We start from the raw sequence: 22707 nt of genomic DNA on the forward strand, positions 1-22707 counted from the left end.
CTAATTTCTATGTTCTACAAGTTTTTGCAGTGTCCCTCCTTCAGGTGAGCGAAAAGTTGTGTTCACGAACAGGACATATATAGACACAAACTCAATTTACAAAGATAATGGTTGGAATGCAAGTCCTTACATGTAATCAAGTCTTAAAGATACAGACAATGTGAATGGAGAAAGGGCCAAGCACACGTAAAGAGGTGTGTATTGTCTCCAGCCAGGACAGTGCGTGAGGTTTTGCAAACCCAGGCAAGTTGTGGGGGTTACAGATAAAGTGACACGAACCCAAGATCCTGGTTGAGGCCGTCCTCATGTGTGCGGAACTTGGCTATCAATTTCTGCTCAGTGATTCTGCATTGTCGAGTGTCATGAAGGCTGCCTTGGAGAACACTTACCGAAGATCAGAATTTGAATGCCCATGACTGCTGAAGTGTTCCCTGACAGGAAAAGAACACTCTTGCCCGTGATTGTTGAGTGGTGTTCATTTATCTGTTGTCGTAGCGTCTGTATGGTCTCCCCAATGTACTATGCCTCGGGATATCCTTTCCTGCAGCATAGCAGGTAGACAAGGTTGGCCAAGTTGCAAGAATATGTACTGTGTACCTGGTGGATGATATTCTCATGTGAGATGATGGTATATGTCAACGATCCAACATGTCTTGCAGAGGTTGCTGTGACAGGGTTGTGTGGTGTTGTGGTCACTGTTCTCCTGAAGACTGGGTAGTTTACTGCGGACTATGGTCTGTTTGAGATTGTGCAGTTGTTTGAAGGCAAGAAGTAGGAGTGTGGGGATGGCCTTGGCAAGATGTTCGTCTTCATCGATGACATGTTGAAAGCTCCGGAGAAGATGTCGTAACTTCTCCAGTCCGAGGAAGTACTGTACGCGACAACTACTGGACGATACCGCTCAACAGGCAGGAGTGTTTCCTTCCAGTTGGGGAACATTTCAGCAGTCACAGGCATTCAGCCTCTGATCTTCGGGTAAGCATTCCCCAAGGCAGCCTTCACGATACACAATAATGCAGAATCACTGAGCAGAAATTGATAGCCAAGTTAGACATGAGGATGGCCTCAACCAGGGTCTTGGGTTAATGTCACACTATCTATAACCCCCATGACTTGCGTGGGCTTGCAAAATCTCACTAATTGTCCTGGCTGGAGACAATACACATCTCTTTAACCTGTGCTTAACCCTCGTTCCATTCACATTGTCTGTACCTTTAAGACTTGATTACCTGTAAAGTCTTGCATTCCAAGCATTATCTTGTAAATTGAGTTTGTGTCTGTATATGCCCTGTTTGTGAACACAGCTCCTCACTCACCTGAAGGAGGGGGGACACTCCGAAAGTTGTGCTGCCAAATAAACCTGTTTGACTTTAACCTGGTGTTGCTTGACTTCTTACTGTCTGAATACCTGCAGACTTGCATTCCAACCATTATTTTGTAATTGAATCTGTGTCTATATATGCCCTGTTAGCAAACCCAACTTTCCACTCATCTGATGAAGGAGCAGTGCTCTGAAAGCTCTTGCTACCAAATAAACCTGTTGGACTTTAACCTGGTGTTGTGAGACTTCTTACTGTGAACATCTGCAGTCAGATATCTGCCCATTTTAGCAATAAAGCAGCCCGGGTTAAAGTTATCAATGACACTCTGTGATTCCAAGTGTGGTGTGTCTCCACCATTCCCCCACAGCCCCTGCCCCAACCTTGACCTTCATTATCTTTCCAACTTGTTTAATTCAGTTGATCACATCAAACTGTACCTACTGTCACCCAGCTCAATGTGATTGTTAACACATAGCTCCATTGGGCTTGAAAAGAGGAGTACTATTTCTTCTCCAGCAATGGTTTTTTATTTTAAATCATTCTCCCATCAGTGCCTTAATAGTCATTCTGTGACTCTGCTCTTTCTTACCTGTGCTTCTCAAGCAACTATAGTGTCAATTTCTATTTGTATGCCAATGACATGTCCTTCCTGTTACCATCTCTATCAAACCCAAAACTTTTCTGTGCTGACAGTAAACCTCAACATTGTTCACCTGACCATTAAGGTAATCTAAAACGATGGGATGATTCTCCAATCCCGCCGTGCCATTAGTAGATCGCGCCAGTCCAGGAGAATAGCATGCAGAGCTAAAAGTCCATTTCATGCCTGGCGCCAAACAACTTGAGAGTCTCCTGGCCCCTTCCTAATGGAACAAACTAGATCATGCCCAGAAAGAGTTTGAGGCTGATTAGCATATTTAAAGTAGCATTTAAATATGCATAGCTCATTCAAATCCTAGCGCAGGGAATTTACCAGCCTTCAGGAATAGCACAATAACAGTGGGAATCATTACTGGTCTCCACTGGATTGTGAAGGCAGTACTGATGAGATGCATGTTGGGGGTTCTGATGGGAGAGCATATCAGGAGTTGGGCAGGGGGACCCAATATGAGGGGCCCAATGCTGGCAATCAGTGTTGGGGAGGGAGCATGTCACTGATTGGTGGTGGTGGTGGTGGTGGTGGTGGTGGGGGGCTTTAAACTTTACATCACTTTTTAAAGCTGGATAACATCTTTGTTTCTTGACTGCTGAAAGCCTCATCTTCGTCACTTCTGAATGCTCTCTTTGCGGTCTTCCCATGCTCCACCCCTCATGAACCCCATCGTGCATAAAGCTGAATCAGCCACAGCCTATCCTACACTAATTCCTCTACGCTCATCACCCCATCCTTGATGTTCAATGTTTCCCTGTTTCCAATCATATTATGTTGTGTATATGTGACCCTTAAAAAGGGGTTTGGGAATCAAATTGTCCATGAATGACATCACAGCATAATTCTCTTCTTAATCAACATGAACATACTTGAAATAAACCATCAGAAAAGTTACACTGAATCCTAGACTATCCATATGCAATTGCACAGGAGAGTTACTAGCATATTTGAAATATTTTAATTTTTCCTTCCAAAGATATTACTGTCTAAATGATTATAACCATTCCTAGGGATTATCCAGCAGGGCACAGAGATTCCAGGTTTCAACAAATTCTGGTCCAATATTTCAAATATTATATGCTAATAATTTTATTCAGCATTTTTGATTTCATTTTGAATTTCCTCCTTATTTGTTTACATGATTTGAGACTTTTTTGCCACTATGGTCTTTTACTGAATTTGTAGTTCACACTGATAAATTTCTCTGAGAGTGTATTATCACGAACTTCTCCAGGAATCTTCTGAATTACCATGGTTCAGGTTTGGTTGATTTGATTTGAGTTATTATTGTCACATGCATTGGTATACAGTGAAAAGTACTGTTTTTTGTGCACCGTACAGACAAAACATACCTTACAAAGGAAAGGAGAGATAGTGGAGAATGTAGTATCACAGAAGTAGCTAGGGTGCAGAGAAAGATCAACTCAGTGCAAGGTAGATCTATTCAAAAGTCTGACGGCAGCAGGGAAGAAGCTGTTTCTGAGTCAGACGGTACATGGCCTCAGATTTTTGTATCTTTTTCCTGATGGAAGTGAAAGTGAGTATGTTCGGAATGCCTGCAGTCCTTAATTATGCTGGCTGCTTTTCAGAGGCATTGGGAAGTGTAGACAGTGTCAATAGATGGGAGACTTCATTCATGATCCTTTGCAATTTCTTGTGATCTTGGAAAGAGCAGGAGCCATACCAAGCTGTGAAACCAGCAGAAAGAATGCTTTATTTGGTGCACTTGTAGAAGTTGGTGAGAGTTGTGGCCTGAGAAAGCAGAGGCAATGGTGAGTTTTCTTAAATATCATGTCCACATGGAGGGACGAGTGCAGATTGTTGGTGATCTGGGCATCTAAAACTTGAAGTTCACAACCATTTCTACTTTGTCCCCATTGATGTAGACAGGGGCATGCCCTCCACTAGGCTTCCTGAAGTCAAAGACTATCTCCTTCATTTTGCTAACATTGAGGGAGAGATTATTGTTGTTACACCAGCTCACCAGATTCCCTATCCCTTTCCTGTACTGTGTCTCACCATTGTTCAAGATCCAACCCACAATGGTGGTGCAAGCTTAAAAATCAAGTTGGAGGACAACTTGGCCATACAATTACAGGTGTATAAGAAGTATAATAAGGGGCTGAGGACACAGCCTTATGGAGCACTGGTGTTAAGGATGACTGTGGAAGAAGTGTTATTGTTAATACTTACGGATGGTAGTCTGTGGGTTAGGAAGTCTAGGATCCAGTTGCAGAGGGAGGAGATAGTATCGGGATGATGGTTGTCTTCTTGAAGCAGAAAGACACCTTAGATTGCCGTAAAGAGAGGTTGAAGATGTTTGCGAATACTCCCGCCAGTTGGTCCATGCAGGACCTAAGTGCTCGTCCAGGTACCCTATCTGGGGCAATTTCTTTTCATGGGGTGACTTTTGAGAAGGCTGCTCTGACGTCTGCAATGGTAACTTCAGATACAGGTTCGTCTGAAGCTTGAGATGGACAACATGCTCTCACTCAAAATTGGCACAGAATGCATTGAGCTCATCAGGGAGGGTGCATTGGAGCCAGCATTTTTACCTGCCTTTATCTTGTAGCCTGTTATGACTTGCAGATCTTGCCATGGTTGGCGTGAGTCCGTGTGGCTAGCCTGGGATTCTAGCTTGGTCCAGTATTGTCTTTTGGCATCTTTGATGGATCTCCATAGATCACATCTGGCTTTTTTGGATAGCCACGATGTGGAGATGCCAGTGTTGGACAGGGGTAAACACAGTAAGAAGTCTCATGCCTATCTGATGAAGAAGCAGCACTCTGAAAGCTAGTGCTACCAAATAAACCTGTTGGACTTTAACCTAGTGTTATGAGACTTCTTACTTTCTTGGATAGGTCAGGGTTGCCTGAATTGAATGCCTCAGACCTGGACTTCAGCAGGCAGTGGATATTCCTGTTCACTCATGGTTTCCGGTTGGGAAACATGTGTATTTGCTTCTTTAGCACACAGTTTTCTACAGACTTACTAATGAAGTCAGTTATTGCAGTGGGGTACTCGTTCAGGCTGGTTGCAGTATTTTTAAATAGCGACCTGTCTACTGACTCTAAGCAGTCCTGTAGGAGGCCATTCAATTCCTTAGATCAACACTGCACGACTTTCTTTGATGGATTCTCCCATTTCAGTTTTTCCTCGTGAGCTGGGAGCAGCAGCACAGCCTTGTGGTCTGATTTACCAAAGTGTGGGCATGCGATCGAGGCATTTTTGATATTTGTGTAGCAAAGTCTAGGATGTTTGGGCCTCTGGTGGAACAGGAGATGTGCTGGTGGTATCTTGGTAGAATGCTCAAGTTTGGCCTGATTGAAATCCCCAGCCATGATGAACAAAGCCTTGGCAAGTTTCATCTCAAGGCTATTTGTGTTGGTGCATATTTCATCCTGCACAGTCTTCACGTCTGCGTGCAGTGGGATGTAAACTGTTGTCAGGGTAACAGAGGTGAATTTCCGTGGAAGGTAGTAGTGGCGGCGACATTTTAGTGTCAGGTATTCAAGGACTGAGGAGCAGAAACTCGCCAATGCAGCTATGTCTAGGCACCATGAGGTGTTGATTACAAGGCAGACCTCATCTCACCTAATCTTGCCTGAGGCCGCTGTGCAGTCCATTCGGTGGATTGAGAAGCTCTATGGTTGTAGGGCATAGTCCGGTGAAGCAGGAGTGAGCCATGTCTCTGTGAAATGAAGTTCTTTTTGGAAAGTAAGTCTGGCTTTAAGTTCTGAGATTGCAGGGTTCATACACAACACCAAGATCAATATTCGCTATCACAGATATTATTTCATCAAATCAGAACTAAGCCTCAGGTCACTTCACCTTTTGTTACCTAACAGCTTAATCTGTTCAATGGAATAAAGTATTTTTATGTACAGATGAGACTGTAGATGTTCAATGAGCAGATGCGATGGCCTTTTTTTAAAACAACTGACACAACAAATGCACATTAAACACACAACTTTGAAATAGAAAGAAAATAAGCTATTTTCTCAAAATTTCCTAACTGTACTTGGTGCACAAGAACCAGTTTGTGGTTCTTCTCTGAAAAATCATTCAACCATCAATATTCTATTTTCTAATTTGGTGCTGGCTATCAATACAGTCAGGGAAAAGTGCTACTTCACTAAACAGAAAAAGCGGGTAAACTTGTTTAACAATGAGAGTTTTCAAATTTGAAGGGGTGTCTCAAGTTTGGAATCTGTTTATTGTGGTTAATCATCAGGCTTAGATTTGCCTTAATACTAAAATCAGAAGACTTAATTTAGGCAGGGCCAGATTAAAAGAGTTTCAGCAATGTGGCTTAACTAAAATGTCTGCAGAAAATGTCCTATTCCACCAATGCACAAATTGTTTCCCACATCAACTATCCTGCTCCCTATATGAATTAGGCTTCTAGTCTAAACAGATTAACTTTACAACAACGTACAATCATCTTCAGACATCTGGCAGCCCCACAAGAAGAGGGTGATTGTTGCTCAGGCAGTAAGGAATGTGCAAGGGTGCATCAAAATGGAGACACCCTCACAAGCATGCATGAACTTTCAAAAATGAAGAGGGATGAAATCAGAAAGCTCAACAAAGGGGAGTCGAGCAGTCCAGCAGAGCTCTCCCTGTCCTGCTCATTAGCCCCTAATTGATGATTGCTGCTACCAATGTTTACCTGCCTCCAGTAACATTGCTGAAGAGAATGTGCAATCCACCTACCTCATGTTCAAATCTCCCAAGTTTTCTCCCAGTTCCACCATCAAACCTACCTCCATGGGATGAAAAAGATTTAATTCAATTTTTCAGGTCTGTGACCTGTCAACAGTTCTGATACATCAACAGTCTTTTCTCTACAGATGCTGTGAGGCCTGAGCACTACACACATTTTATGTTTTTATTTTAGATTTCCAGTGTCGACAGTACTTTGCTTTCATGTTAATTAAACTGTTGGTGGGAATAATATCCATCTTTGGGATTTCCTTTTGACAATCATCTTTTCAAAATGTTTTCTGCCAACTTGGCTCAGATATCAAATTGTGAGTTACTCCCTATTTCACACCAATCTTCTACCCTTTCATCTAAACCGTGTCATGCTACCACCAGTGATTTTTTAAATGATTAATTATTAAAATTATTTTTAATTTTGGCTGTGGCATTTCTACACTTCAGCACCAATGTAAAATCTTGTGTCTAAATGTTACTTAGTAAGCATAAGGCCCCTCATGGGTGCAATATTTTCCGGTTAACTTGATGACAGCTAAGAAAACATAAGCACTGGGGTACAGTGAGATATTCATGGAGAACTTTTACACAAAAGTAATTTCAAGAGTCCAAATTAGAACTAGAGAAATATTAAAAATAAAAAGATATCTGGACCATATTAGACCTTAACAATACTGTCATCTTCAAGTGGGATAACTGAATACAGGTTTTCCTTCTGTACTTCATTAAGTAGTGCAATAACTTCTTCCAGTTGTGCATCTCCATGAAAAATAGAATATTGCAGATGCTAAAAATCTGAAACAAAAATAGAAAATGCTGAAAAAAACTCAGCAGATTATCAAGCAGTTATGTAGAGAGAAAAACAGAGTTCACTCTGTGGGTTCTGACAGTTCATCAGAACTGGAAGAAGTTAGAGAAGCAATAGGTTTTGAGCAAGGGCTGGGTAAGAACAGTATAAAAAGAAGGACTGTGATAGTGTGGAAGGAAGAAGAGACTGAATTTCAGAAAAGTTAATCTTCCAGGGCCAAAGGGAATAGAGGTGGGGTAAGAAAAGAAACAAAGATACAAAAATATGCCTAGAGCAGTTACTGCTAACTAAACGAAGAAAACTGAAGCAAGCAAAGGATACAAAATGGGGTACAGAGTTTACAGTCTGAAATTGTTGAACTTAATGTTGAGTCCAGAAGTCTGGAAAGTGCCTATCTCAAAATTCAGGTAGTGTTCCTGAAGCTCAGTGGAACAATTCAGCAAGCCAAGGGCAGAGACATCAACATGTGAGCAAAGTGGAGAATTACAATGAGATACTACCAGAAGCTCAGATCATACTTGCATACAGTACGATTAATGTGGTATGTGAATTTCACAGCCGGTGCGATCATAACGTCCCAACGATTGGCAGATCATATCAACTAGCACCTTCCTTCATCTGTTCACAGCTGGCAGAGTACTGAACATACTCAACCAGCCAATACTTGCAAAATTCAGAATATAATGTCCAAAATTCGATGTGATTCCACGAATGGACAATACTTGCTGAATAATCCCAAGTGTGCTCAGAATTACACAACAACCAATTTAAGGTCAGTAGTTAGGCTTGCAATGTAGGTCACTTACACTTGCTAGAAGCAACATATATCATAAAGGTAATTATCCTCTGCAGGTAAAGGGAACATATTCAGACATTGCAACTTTTTTCAATGGTGAATGCGATTAGTCCAGTGCAGAATGACCCCTGGTCCACAGATACCCTGGGAATAGCAGGCTGGAATATTGGAGATGCCCTGGATGGGAGGCCAAGAGGACAGATGGACTAAGTGAGCAAGCGTGCAAGATAATATATTGAGGATATTTTATTTGCTAATTTTGAAGGTTGTCTGCGCAAGGTAGAAGTGTTTATAATTTTTAGATTATTTCCCTCAGCCAATGTTGGGTCCTGGGTCTTAAATCCTTTCTGGTCCTCCTGTCACAAATTCTGTCTCTGGATGAGCAGAACAATCAAGAGGGAGGTAACCCGAGAGTAGAGGAACTGGGGCAGCAGCATGGGAGACAAATGGGAAAGAAGTTGGAGGAGCAGCTCCTCCTCACACAATCTGTCTCACCCATCTACAGGAGTGGCCTTTCTTTCATTTGTTGCCCCGATGAATCAATTCCAAGGGATTTTTGACAGCTATTGAGGGCAAGTTTAGCTTCTGCCCATGAGTATTTTGAACCCTTGTGTGGATCATTCTAAATCATATTCTAGCTCTATACAAGATAGTCAAAACCAGACTATCCCAACATGAAATACCCTATTAAACAACATGAATGAATAAAATTAATTACATACAGCTGGAACTAATCATGATTTCCAGATGGGGTTGGGACAGAAATGTGGGAATAAAGACATTCTGTTTGGTAACATTAAAATTCTTCATTTGATATTTAATTGCATAAAATTGTACACAAGTGCAACAATTTCTTCTATTATTGTTACTTTCTTTAAACCTGGTTTTCCACTCTATCATAGATTAGACATTTGTCTACAGATCCAATTCATACATTCTGTTCCCTACACCATCTTTCTTGGCATTTGAACATGCCCTTAAAAAATCATAGTCTTCGGAAATAAATTATTTTCACCCCAATCTCACTGACAGACTAATGCTGGCATTATCAGTGCACAAAAATTTTTAAATTTGATATACTGGGGAGAGGGCAAAGCATTTTCTTTTCATTCCACAGCCCAATTATGTTTTTCTAATTCATATCTGTATTCCCATTTCTTTGCTTTTCTGCACTGTGCACTACAGTCATAATTGCTTTTAGGTCTCACAAAGAAAGCAAGGTAGGTAACTTTCCACAAAATTTCTATCCATCCTATGTGAAAGCTGTTGTCTCTGGTAAGCAAGACCCCATAACAACACAAATGAGATCAAAAGTTCTGACAAGAGGCCATAAACTTCCAGCATATGTTAAAACATACATTTGCTCATCTACAAGATACGCCATTACATTAGTTACACGTCTCACTTTGTAACAAAAAGAACATAAGCTTTAATTACCTTCCATGAGACTGGTTTTTGCCACATTGTATACAGGCATTTCTGAGACATCGGAAGCACTCAGCAGTGAGCCGCAAACAAGCTTCAAGTTGTCCGTTCTTATCGCTGTCAGGATTGTCAGTGAACGTCTCTATCTCAGCCAACAGTCTTGTTAAGATGTGTACGAAACTTTCAAATAAAGATTGAGTTGCCTTTTCCCTGCAAAAAAATCTAAAAGTCAGACACATTCCAAGTACAAGCAAATAACTGAAATGAAGCACAAATTAAGCAAACAATGGTTCCCTCAACAGATCACTCTATAATTCAAATGCATCCCAGTCTCCATTTCTAAACATGAGCAATACACAAATCAACATCTCTATGACCTTCTGAACATGTGGAATAACCCGTTTGCTAAGGATCACTCCCATCAATAATTAATGGAATGGATAGGCATTTCTGCAGCCACAAACATGAATCCAGGATGGTGCGTTGCTTCCCTGGTGCCAGGGTCAAGAATGTCACTGAGTGGCTGCAAAGGACCCCAAGGGAAGAGGGTTAACAGCCAGCAATAATGGCCCACATTGGTACAAACAATAAAACAGCAGAAAGGGGGGTATGGTTCTGCAGTCTGAATGGAGAGAGTTAGGTGGGAATGAAGCAAGCAGGACATCAAAAGGACCAATCCATTGTGAGAACTAAGACTTCACACTGCATATTTGTTTTAAACATATAGATACGCTAATTGCCATTTCTAAAATTTTAGAAACTGAACAAAGACCTTTAAATGTCTTTAACCTTTAAAGACCTTTACTTTAGATAGGTACAGATAAGTTCACTTATTCGTTGCAAGTAAGGCTCCCATTAACACTGCAATGAAGTTACTGTGAAATTCCCCTAGTTGCCACACTACGGTGCCTGTTCAGGTCAATGCACCTAATCAGCTTGTCTTTCAGACTATGGGAGGAAACTGGAGCACCTGGAGGAAACCCATATAGAAACAGGGAGAAGGTGCAAAATCTACACAGGCAGTGACCCAACCGGGAATTGAACCTGGGTTCCTGGTACTGTGAGGCAGCAATGCTAACCACTGCGTCACCATGCCACCCCATCTGGAACAAAGAAATTGCTTGTCAGTTTTAAGAAAACCCACACCTTGTTGTTTCTAAGTAGCTACTAATGACCCCCTATGGACTATATAGCCCAACTTCAAACAGTGCTGTAAAAAGGCCACTTGCATTAGTAATCCATGCTATCCAGAAGGAGACAGATCATCTGCTAAGAAAAAGGCACCATAACCTTCCTTTCAATTCCCAATGGCTGAGATATTTAACAGTTGGCTGAAGTATTTAACAGTCATTGGAGTCCAGATGATGGATACACATGGGAGTCACATGAAACGGGATTGCAGAGGAAGTAATATTGCCTAGCTGAACTGAAGAGCCCATTCTGCTGCTTAACATCTGATTCGTGTTAATCCGATCTCGAGTTTGCTGTGAGGTTATGAATAGAAAATTAGTGCACATAAAAACGGAGGGGTTGGGAAACACATTGCTGTTCATAAAGAGGGAAACAAATCAAAACACCTACAGATAGTTGGTCAGAGAAATCAGGATTTAAATTAACCCCCCCTGCTGTCCTTAACTGAAATTAGGAGCTCAAACCCAGGATCATCCCTTTGAATTTGACCAGAGTCCAAGTAAAACATGAGATAAATCTGATATAAAGCAGCCAATTGGAAACCAAAGGAAAAACCTGGCGGCTGGAATAAACTTTAAAACACAAGTAACTTACCACAGCAATTTTTTTTCCCCTAACTCTTTAAAAAAAATGGCAATTTTTGATGATCAGTTGTGGGTCAAGCAGAGATCTGAGTGGTGAAATATTAACATTCCTTAACACAGAGCAGCTGAAAGTTATAGCTCGGGAGGTATAGTTAAAGTTACCCAGTAAAGTGAAGTAAACTGACCCTGCTGTTAGCAGAATATTTGAATTTCACATATTGAATGGAATAGATAGAGGAAGGGCTCCAACATGACATCAAATACCCTCTTCTAGCAAAACCTGAGCTGGAAAAGTTGAAAATGCAGTCAGCATTTAAGGAGAGGGAATGGACTGTTCAAGAGATAGGGAGAGAGAGAAAGGGAAAGTCTGGAAATTAGAAACAGGACTAGCACTTCAAAGGGAGGGCAAGATCAGATAGCTGGAAGCTGCAAAGGAAAATCTCTCTCTACCCAGTAGCACCTCCCATCTCCCCACCCCAGAATCACTCTCGGAGGCACTCATATATGTTAGATTAATTCCCAAATTTGTAAAGAGTAACATGGAATCATTTTTTGCAACTTTTGAGAAAATAGTGGGACAGCTAAGATAGCCATCAGATATCTGGGCAGCTGTCCAAAGATCTACTCCATGCTGACTCCTGATGTGCCCATGGTTTATGAGCAGATCAAAGCTGCCATCCTAATCCTACAGATTAGTCCTGGATGCATACAACTAGCGATTTCCAAACATTCTCAAAAATTCATACAAATCTGAACAGTTGAAGCAAATAATTTTTGATCGATGTTCAAGGTCCCTAAGAATCCCACACGTCCACGAGGAATTGCAGGAATTGATATTGTTAGAGGAATTTAGTGACTGTTTTATTTGCAGCTTGAGGACATACTTGAAGGAGGAGAGCATCCTCGGAGCTAGGGAAACTCAGACAGACCCTTTCCAAACCATTCCAATGAACAACGGAATGAACAACTGGGTGACCTAGATAGGAAAGACCACCCAGTTAGGAAACACAAAAGAGGGAGCAAGGACTTCTTGAAAAAGTGAGAGGGCATGGGATCCAAGGGGCTTTGGCCTTGTGGATCTAGAACTGGTTTGCCTGCAGAAGGCAGAGAGTGGTTGTGGATGGGTCTTTTTCTGCATGGAGGTTGGTCACCAGTGGAGTGCCCCAGGGATCTGTTCTAGGACCCTTGCTGTTTGTCATTTTCATAAACTACCTGGATGATGAAGTGGACGGATGGGTTAGTAAGCTCACCGACGATACGAAGGTTGGTGGTGTTGTGGATAGTCTGGAGGGATGTCAGAAGTTGCAGCGTGACATAGATAGGATGCAAGACTGGGCAGAGAAGTGGCAGATGGACTTCAACGCGGATAAATGTGTAGTGGTCCATTTTGGCAGGACCAATGGGATGAAGGAGTACAATTTCAAGGGTAGGAGTCTTAGCAGTGTTGAGGAGCAGAAGGATCTTGGGGTCCAGATCCATAGGACTCTTAAATCAGCCTCGCAGGTGGAGGATGTGGTCAAGAAGGCATATGGTGTACTGGTCTACATTAATCGAGGGATTGAGTTTAGGAGTCGGGAGGTAATGCTGCAACTTTATAAGACCCACTTGGAGTACTGTGCGCAGTTCTGGTCGCCTCACTACAGGAAGGATGTGGAAGCTATTGAGAGGGTGCAGAGGAGATTTACAAGGATGTTGACTGGATTGGGAGGCATGCCTTATGAAGATAGGTTGAGGGAGCTAGGTCTCTTCTCCCTAGAGAGACAAAGGTTGAGAGGCGACCTGATAGAGGTTTATAAAATGTTGACAGGAATAGATAGGGTGGATTCTCGGAGGCTATTTCCCAGGGCTGAAATGGTCGCTATGAGAGGACACAGGTTTAAGGTGCTGGGAAGCAAGTACAGAGTTAGGGGTAAGTTTTTCACTCAGAGGGTGGTGAGTGAGTGGAATCGGCTGCTATCGGTGGTGGTAGAGGTGAACTCGCTGGTGTCTTTCAAAAGACTTCTGGAGGAGTATATGGGATTGGGAGTTACAGATAGTTCGATGGCCTGGTAGGTATGGATGTGATCGGTGCAACTTGTGGGCCAAAGGGCCTGTTTGTGCTGTAGTGTTCTATGTTCTATGAGTCCTTTTACAGCTGGAAAGAAGAACACCCCAGAGGCCAGTATGTTCCTACTGTAATAAAACAGGCCATTCCAGGTCTGAGTGCTAGGAGATTGCAAGGAAAGCCTATAAGGTCAAAGAAGGTTCCACATTGGTAATCCCCTGAAGGATGACCCAATGGGTAACACGGCAGGGCACACACAGACTCTTGCTACAGAAACTTATTGCTTGGAGAGCTTGGCATCTTGTGTGTCTGAGGCAGACAAATTCCCAGAGAGTTTGCATCATTTTATCCTTTCAGGAAACATTTTGACTGGCAAAGTGATCCAAAAGAAAAGAGGCAATCATCAACAAACAGAAATCTGCAGGAGTAGAGAAGGGGAACGTTCAGAGGCCCAAAAGGGTGAAATAAAATCCAGAACCATTCAGCAAGAGCTGCTTGAATGTAACAAGGCCAAAGCCAGACCAATAAAGCGAAAAAGAGGTCCAGGAAGGGCCAACAGAATTTAAAAGACGTGCAGAACATGCCAGAATTTAACAAGGACCAGAGAAGTCCTAGAGCAGCAAAAGAGATATTAAGGGAGATGCCCCACATAGTTGACGAGCAAGTTATTAAACCAGAAAAGAAAAAGGTTAAAGAATTGTGTCGGAGGAAAACATAAATAGATAGATATTTGTTGGCTAACAGGAAGCAAAGAGTTATCTGGGTCATTTTTAGGTGAGCAAGCAATAACCAGTGGAGTGCTAAAGAGATCAATGTTGGGATTTGAACTACGTATAATCTATATAAATTATTTGGATGAAAGGGCTGAATATTTTGTTGCTAAATATGCTGATGACACAAAAATAGATAAGAAATTAAATTGTTGATTCATTATGTCCTCTTCACAAAGAAATTTTGGTAAGTTACGTGAGTAGGCATAGAAATGGCAGATAGAGTATAATGTGGGTAAATGTAAAGCTATCCACTTTAGTATGTGTTAAAACAACATATTTACTTGGAGAAAGATTGTAAAACTCTGTAGTACACAGGGGCCTAGGTGCCCTGGTACATGAATCACAAAATGATAGCATGTCGGTACACTAAGTAATTAAGAAAGCATATGGGATATTAGGAATCAGTCGTGACTTAAGGTACAAGAGCAAGGAGGTTATGTTGGAACTGTACAGAATGCTGGTTAGGCCACAGCTAGAGTACTGAGTGCAGTTCTAGTCACCTCACTATAAGAAGGGTATGATTGCACGACAGAGGTAACAGAGAAGATTCATCAAGATGTTGTCTAGGATGGATCATTTCAGCTATAAGGAGAGACTGAATGGGCTTAGATTCTTTCTTTTAGAGCAGGGAAGACTGAGGGGGGGGGGGCATGATTAAAGCATATAAAATTATGAGGGGTATGGACAGGGTGAATAGGAAGAAGCTATTCCCTTTGTTTGCAGGGTAACTCTCAAAGGGGCATAGTTATAGAATGAGGGACAGGTGGTTGAGAAAAACAGTTTTCACTCAGAGGGTGGTAAGAATCTGGAGTGCATTGCCTGAAAGATAGCAGAGGCCAGAAACCATACAACCTTTAAAAAGTATTCGGATGAGTGCTTGAAATATTATCGTATTTCTATGGGATACATTATAGCATTCATAGATATTATAGCATTTAAATGGGATATGGGATAAGTACTGGAAATAAGGACATGGGACAAGTGTTGAAAAATGGGATTAGTGCAACTTCAGTGGAAGTTATTGTCAGTACAGACTAGATAGGTCAAAGGGATTTTTTTGTGCTGTACGACTCTGACCATAGGAATCTAAAAAAAATGCAAATAGTTATTCCATTGTGCAAGGTAAACTGAATTATTGGTTTCACATCAGTGCAAGTGCATATTTATCATATAGATACTGGTTCTCCTTATATAAACATGTCATGTTTTGCATGTGCACTAACAACACTCAGCACTACCTCACCACCATCACTGCCTCTGATCTGTCATGCTGTTTGTTGGTCTTTCAACATTGAATGAGCAGATTTTCTCTAATTAAACATGAGAAAATAAAAGCCACTTGGGACAATCTGTTTGGCCCGCTTTGATTGGCTATGGGGGATGGGGTGAGCAGCAAGGAGGGGCTGTGGAAGGGGTGGGCTGCACAGAGAAGGTTCTGACAAGGGACATATTGGGAGGGTCCTATTCTGTGTCTCATGTTGCCATGGGGGGGGGGTTGTGGAGGGGGTGTGGTGGCAGAACATGTCCCATTGCACTGGAGATCAGGGCAATTGCACAAGGGCACCTTGAACAGACTGCTGTGACTCTCAGCGAGCTTAGGCTTTGCCCTCCCTTTGACTGAAACTCCCAACTACTAAAAACAATTGACAGAGTGTGGGAAGATTGCAGTGTCAAACTTGCCCCAAAGTGAAATACTCCAGTTTTCAGACTTTTAAAATGCTTAATTTTTTGGCGAAGATTGTCCCTGTTGTCTTTATTCTCTGCTACAAAATCTATTCCTTAGCCACCAATTGCCTCCCTCTCCAACGCCAGTGATTCTGAGGCTTAACCAAATCTTGCCATCCAATTTGACCATGAGTTGTGCTTCCAAACCACGTACGCACCATCAGCAAGACTGTTTAAGTCTACTTCTTAGCACCACCCCACTCCTCAAGTGAACCCATCATCCATGCCTTTGTTATCTTAAGACTCAAGTATTTCGATGCTCTCCTAGCCAGCTTCTCATTTTCCACCCTCCGTAAAACAGAGCTCATCCAAAAATATTGCTGTTTATAGAGCCATAAAACTGCACAGAAAGAAGTTATTCAGCTCATCGTGTCAGGGCTACTCAAAAAAGTTCTAAACTAGTTGCTTGTTCTAATCCTACCTTCCGTGACCCAGTCCACAGCCTTGCACATTTCGACATTTTAGCTACAGATGCATGTACCTTTCAAATGAGATGAGGGTTTCTGCCTCCACCACCATATCAACAGTGAATTCTAAACACCCATCAACCCCTGGGTGACAAAGTTTTTCCTTATTTCCCCTCTAAACATGCTATCAATCACCTTAAATCTGTGACCCATGGTAACTGACCTCACCACAAGGGAAAGCAGGGAATTTCTGTCTATATTATCCAGGCCCTCAATCAGGTCACCCTTCAGCCTCTTCAGTTTCAAGGAAGACAACCCCAGCCTATCCAATCTTTCCTCATAGCTGCAGTTTTCAACCCCAGACAACATTACAAAGTTTAATTTATCTATGATTCACATTAGTTCCCAATTCAGCCACACCTCTACTTTAGACCAGATTCATTGATTTAAAAATCCCTCTATGTTTTCTCCGCCATCCAAAAGATCTCTGTAACAACCTCAAGCACAACCTTCATTCAATACTTGTCTTTCACATATTTCCAATTTTCTTCACTCCACTGTTGGTTTCCATTGTTTTGGCCATAAACTCCAGAATTCCCTCCTCTTTGCCCACATGTCCAATACTACTTTGTTGTTCTTGTCAACTTTTTTCTTTGATAATCATTTGTGATGCAATTTGAGACATTTTATGTTATAACTTTAACTGAACATACATTCCTGAAAATAGATTTTCAAGATTCATTTTATTAGAGAAATATGTGTGAAGAAATTTCAATACCTTAGTTTTTTAACAACTCCCGTCATCTTTGTTATATTGATAAAAGTAAAATACTGCTGATGCTGGAATCTGAAACAAAAACAGAAAATGCTGGAAAATTTCAGCATGTCTGACAGCATCTGTGAGAAGAGATTACAGCCAAGATGATTCTCTCCTCATAAATGCTGTAAAAAGTCTGACAACACCAGGTTTCAGTCCAACTGATTTATTTGATAGTAAACTCACTAGCTTTCGGGTTAGCCCCTTCGTCAGGTGATCCACCCCATAAATGCTGTCAGACCTATCGAGATTTTCTAGCATTTTCTGTTATATTAAGATTCGGCTGCATCTCCAGCAAAAAAATGTATTTAACTGACAGCATCCCAAAGATTCATTTAAAAAGCCATAACTTGAACAAATGTAGAGGGGGGAGAAAAGGGGTGGCTCAACTTCCAAGAAATGCAGTCTTCCAATGTTTGGGCAGAGAAAACTTGTTTTTGACACAATACAATGATTTCTGCGAAACAATTTCAACACGAACGATGCCATGAAATTTTTCGAGCACTTTCTCTCGAAAACCTTCACCCCTTTGAATGCATAAGATAGACAAGGGAAACTAACATAAATCACAGGCGAGGGCATATGCAACCGAAAGGTAAGCTTTGCTGGTAGGAACGTTTCATTTAAAAATCCTCACTTGTTATAGTCAGACACTTGCGTTTTCATTGAAGCCTGAGCACGGAGATAGTTCCCCCTACAATTTAGTTCAGCCACTCACTGACGCACCTATTCTGTTCCTCTCTGAACGCGATGGTCAAGCTCTGGATGGGTGCCATAGCAACCAGCACCAGGTCCTTTCTCTGGCAGCTCTGGGTTAAGTCATTGACCTGAGCTGTGAATTCAGACACCGACTGACTGTGCGCCGCCATCTTGCATTCCACAGCAGCCGCAAGACAGGCGTCATGACGCAATAACGACGCGAGCGCCCGTTTGAAAATGAACCCAAACTGAATCTCCTTCAAGGGTTCAATACAGTCAACAGCTCTAGATGGAAAGTTAGATCACTGTGCCTATTCTAGCCCAGAGGAGAGCATGTCAGAGGTAAAGGGATAACTTGCGGCATACAACTGAAAATATATAAGGGCTGCAAAAAAAATGATTCGGGTCCAGACTGACACCCAGGCAGGTTTCTGGTGAAGGCCACGTTGGACGCCGTTTTGGGAAGAGTACGAGCGCCGGTGGTGGGAGCACCCAGTGGAAGAAGTATGCAGAGTCAATCAGCTTGACTCGATGCTGGCAGTACTATTTCAATCTGAATATTGCAGCAAATACCTGTACTCTTAACCTCACCTAGCTGTTGAACATGCACTTGTCAGCAGGTAGGAACCCCAACACTTTAAAATGATCATCCACTACTTTCAGGCTAATTGCTCATTGGCAGTTTGAGTCTGCAAGTGTTTTGGTGTTTGTGCCACTATTTGAAGCTGCTAAGAGGGTTGTGACAAGTGATGAAGGAATTGGTCCCAAGTTCAAGAATTTTACATAGACTGTCTATTTCTGCCCATGGCCTGCAACGTGAAAGAAAGATTAAGCAAGATCTTTTGGGGCAGTGGGGTGAGAAAGAGCAAAATAACTCCCATGTCCTTTAATCAGATTCCCTTTTTTTACAACTTATTTTCATTCATAAGCGTGCTTCAGTTGCAAGGTTGGAATCCAGAGTGCCAGTAGTTTGACACTCCTCATTATATACATATGTGAGACTCCCGGATTAGACAGGCAATCACTACCTCCATCAGGGAGCTCTTACCCCAAGAGGCCCATCTCATGGATTTCATTGAGATCATTACAACCTTCCCCCCTTATCTTGGCATGGGTCTCGTGATGTTTCAGCATTGAACCTGATTCCCGTAACCCAATGTCTGATGTGGATGCGGTGTACCAAACAGATGCTTGTGTCTAATGACGTTCTGGTTCACTCCATTCCTCGGGAGGCAAAGGAGTAGCCACAACTTTGACTTCAGTGTCCATTTTGAAGTCCTAACTACGAGCAATGGAGTTGCGAGTGAGGCCAATTCAGCTTGGCATAGCTGGCCCCTGGATGAACTGTAATTTCATTGCCTGGACCCTAGTCTAGTTTTATTTTGGATGGCCTCATCCGTGCATATTTTGTAGGATACCAGCCCCATCCTAGAGTCACCTGTTCCTGATGGCCATGTGGGATCGTTGGCATAATTCTTTATCAGTACTTTTTCACCGATCTCCAATTGTCTCTTCCGGCTGCTGTTCTCATGACCTCTGCCTTGGACTTCTTGCTGCCTTTCCACAATCCCCTTGTAGGTTTGGGAGGATCAAGCTCAATCTAGTGCAGAGTTGTCTGCCCATGAGCAATTTTGCGGGCCATATTCCTGTAATGGCAAGGGGGGGTTTGTCCTGTAATCAAATAACCAACTGGAGAGCTTGAGGCTGCCAGCTGTTTTTTTAAACCAATTTTTAAATCTGGACCACTCTGTGAGGCCGTGGATGGTATGGTGCTGTCCTGATACGTGTTGAATTCATGAACCTGGTGAACTCCTGGCCGGCAAAAGACAATCTATTGTCAGAGGCCAGCACCTCCAGGATCCCGTGTGTCAAAAAGGAGGTGCAAAGTTTCTCTACCATTAGTGTTGTGGTCACTGAATGCACCCTATGGGCATCCCTCTACTTGGACTGAGCATCCATTATGACTAGAAACATCGAGCTCATGAATGGGCCTGCATAATCCATGTGCGGCCGAGTCCGTGGTCTACCCGGCCATTCCACAGGTGTAGGGGAGCTGGTGGTGGCAACATTTGTCCTTGCTGGCATTTGTGGCACTGACCAAAAGTGCCTCTATGTCCACATCCATTCTGGCCAGCAAACAAAGCTTCTTGCCAGCATCTTGGTTTTGGGTACTCCTGGGTATCCATGATGTAATTCAGCCTGTATAGAATGGTAGCCCTGAATAGGGATAACTCCTCCACCCTCCCATAGCATGCCATCTTGTACATTATGTTGTTCTCTTCTACTTCAATAAAGGTGAAATTGAAATAGTACTAGTCTCTGTTTCACCTGCCAGCACTATAACTTTTGCAAGGACCAGGTCCTTTTGCATCCAAAGAGACATTTATGTGCAGCCAGTAATAGGATATCCAGAAAATTTGTTGTCATTACTGTCTCTTCTTGTGGTACTCTTGGTGGGGTGCCTGCTAAAGATAGCCTACTCAAGGCATCTGCATTTACCATGCAGCCTTCCGGCCAGTGTTCCAACTATTGTTGTAAGCAGCCAATAATAAAGCCCATGACTGGATGCAGGCCGATGCTATCAGTGGCACCACTTTGTCCTCTCTTTGTCTTAGTAGACCTAGTGGCACTTGTGATTGGTAACAATTGCAAATTTCTGCCCGTAAAGGTATCGATGGAATCTTTGCACTCCAAATATTACCACCCAACCCTTCATTTTTAATGTGGGCGTACTTTCTTTCCATTATAGCCAAAGTCTTGGAGGCATATGCCATTGTGCATTCCTCTTCATTTGGCCATGTATGTGCTAATAACTTCCTGATGCTGCAAAGCATAATGTGCTAAGACATTTAACAACGAAAGCTGTGGCTTTATTTTCTTTAAAACCAGGTCTTGATGGGCAGTCCATTCCCAAGCTTGATCCTTTTTTAGCAAGTGATGTTGCAGAACCAAGTCAAGGCACAGTTTGGTATACATTTTCTGTAGTTATGTCATCAGCCCTATAAACAACCATAAGGCTCAGATGGACGTGGGAGCTGGGCATTCTTAATTGCCTTCACCCGGTCCTCCAAAGGCTTTAGGCCCAACTTGTCCACTTTGTAGCCCAGATAAGTCATTTGAGGTACGAAGAAGATGGATTTCTCCCTTCTTAGGCATATGTTGGCCCTTGAAAAATGACTAAGAACTTCCTGCAGGTTCTGTAGGTATTTTGTCTTCATTTTACCCCTAATGAGATCTTTGTTATATCTGTCACCCAGATAAATGGCCGCCCAGGGTAAACCTTGTAACATGTTCTCCATTGTTCGCTGGAAGATTGAACAAGCTGACACTACCCCAAAGATTAACCTTATGTATTGATAGAGGGGCTTAAAAATATTGATTGTGGCTTACCTCTATGAATCCTCATCCAGCTGCAACTGCAAATAAGCATGACTCATATCTAGTTTCGAGAATGAGTCCCCCTGCGAGCTTTGCATATAAATTCTCAATCTGGGGAATCGGGTGTATGTCCAGCTGTGAAAAATGGTTTATTGTTTGTTTAAGTCCCCGCAAAGGCGGATTGAACCATCTGGCTTCAAATTAGACATGACCGGTGCCGCCCGTTCCGTGAACAGGACAGGTTTTATGATATCTTTTCACTCTAGCCTTTGAATTTCTGTTTCCATTTTTTTCCCTTAAAGCAACCTAAACCAAGCAGGCCTTGCAAAGTCCCAACCCTGTTTCCTGGTCGACATGTAAGGTCGGCTAGCCTCCTTTTGTAGTTCCTAGACCTTCTTGGAAAATTTCTGGATATTTGAACAGAACTTCATTCAAGTGACCATTTTCCAACTGGAAAATGTTTACCCAATCCAGATGGATTTCTTGCAACTAGTTTCGCCCCATCAGGCTTAAGGCCTGAGCCCTCCACTAGTAATTGTAACTAAACCAGTTGCCTTTTGAAAGAGACAGGAACAAAGATGTACTCACAATTCTCAGAGAGTCCCCGATTTAAGTTCTTAGTCTTGCCAAAATCTTGATTAAAGTTAAGGGTTGGAGTCCAGTGTGAATTTTACTGAACACTGATTCTCCGACTACTGATATGGCCACACCTGTATCAACCTGCATTAGTACTGGATGCCCATTTAACCTTTCGGTTATCTTAAATTGGGTCCAATTTGGACATTGCTATGCAATTTAATTGTTTCACATCAGATGTGGGTGGACTTTCTTGGACACAGGCATACATGTCGTTTTTCTAAACCTATGTCTTGAAGACTTGCTTTGTTATTCTGACTCCACGGACTAGTTACAGTTATAATACCTTGACAGGTGGGATTCTGAAGGGACTGTTGATTGTCTGGTCAAAGCTTAGCTTTGGGGCTGTACTGCAGGCAGACCTGGGGTTTACTTGTATCCGGATACTTTATGAGGGAAGCTTCACATGCTTCTGCCAGTCATCTCAGTCTTGTTAGAGGAACCCAAAACAGACTCCCCTGTCTCCCAGAGTGCTAAGTAAACAGCTCCCTTCTCACGATCAGAGGTAGTTTAGGGTCATAATATTCCCTTACCAGGTCTCCTAATTCCTGGAACGTTTTGGTGCCTTCAAGAAAGTTACATTACAAATAACAGAAATACCTACGGTCCACAAGCAGTCAGAAGAATACCCCATTGCTTTTCATCTGCCACAATGTCGTTAGCCCTAAAAGGCAACACATATATTCCACATATTGGGCCCAGTCCTCAACAGCAGGATGAAGGGTCCAGTT

General features: G+C 42.3%; 1 protein-coding gene across 3 annotated transcripts in view; it reads right to left on the reverse strand.

Moving 5' to 3' along the window:
- Nucleotides 1-18145, reverse strand: part of atxn10 (ataxin 10) — a 229861-nt gene extending 211716 nt beyond the window's left edge. The window contains exons 1-3 of one of the 3 annotated variants that reach the window (XM_080190883.1): nucleotides 17901-18108; nucleotides 17225-17293; nucleotides 9735-9932 (exon numbers count right to left, since the gene is read on the reverse strand). In XM_080190883.1, the coding sequence (XP_080047009.1) occupies nucleotides 9735-9932; nucleotides 17225-17293; nucleotides 17901-17929 (296 nt within the window). In that variant the 5' untranslated portion in view covers nucleotides 17930-18108. Of the gene's footprint in view, nucleotides 1-9734; nucleotides 9933-17224; nucleotides 17294-17900 lie in introns of all 3 variants that reach the window. The other 2 variants (XM_080190882.1, XM_080190884.1) reach the window with 2 other exon arrangements.
- Nucleotides 18146-22707: the final 4562 nt, after the last annotated feature.

The sequence above is a fragment of the Carcharhinus amblyrhynchos genome, chromosome 6, assembly GCF_965287045.1.
Source record: "Carcharhinus amblyrhynchos chromosome 6, sCarAmb.v2.hapA, whole genome shotgun sequence".
Lineage (NCBI taxonomy): Eukaryota > Metazoa > Chordata > Chondrichthyes > Carcharhiniformes > Carcharhinidae > Carcharhinus > Carcharhinus amblyrhynchos.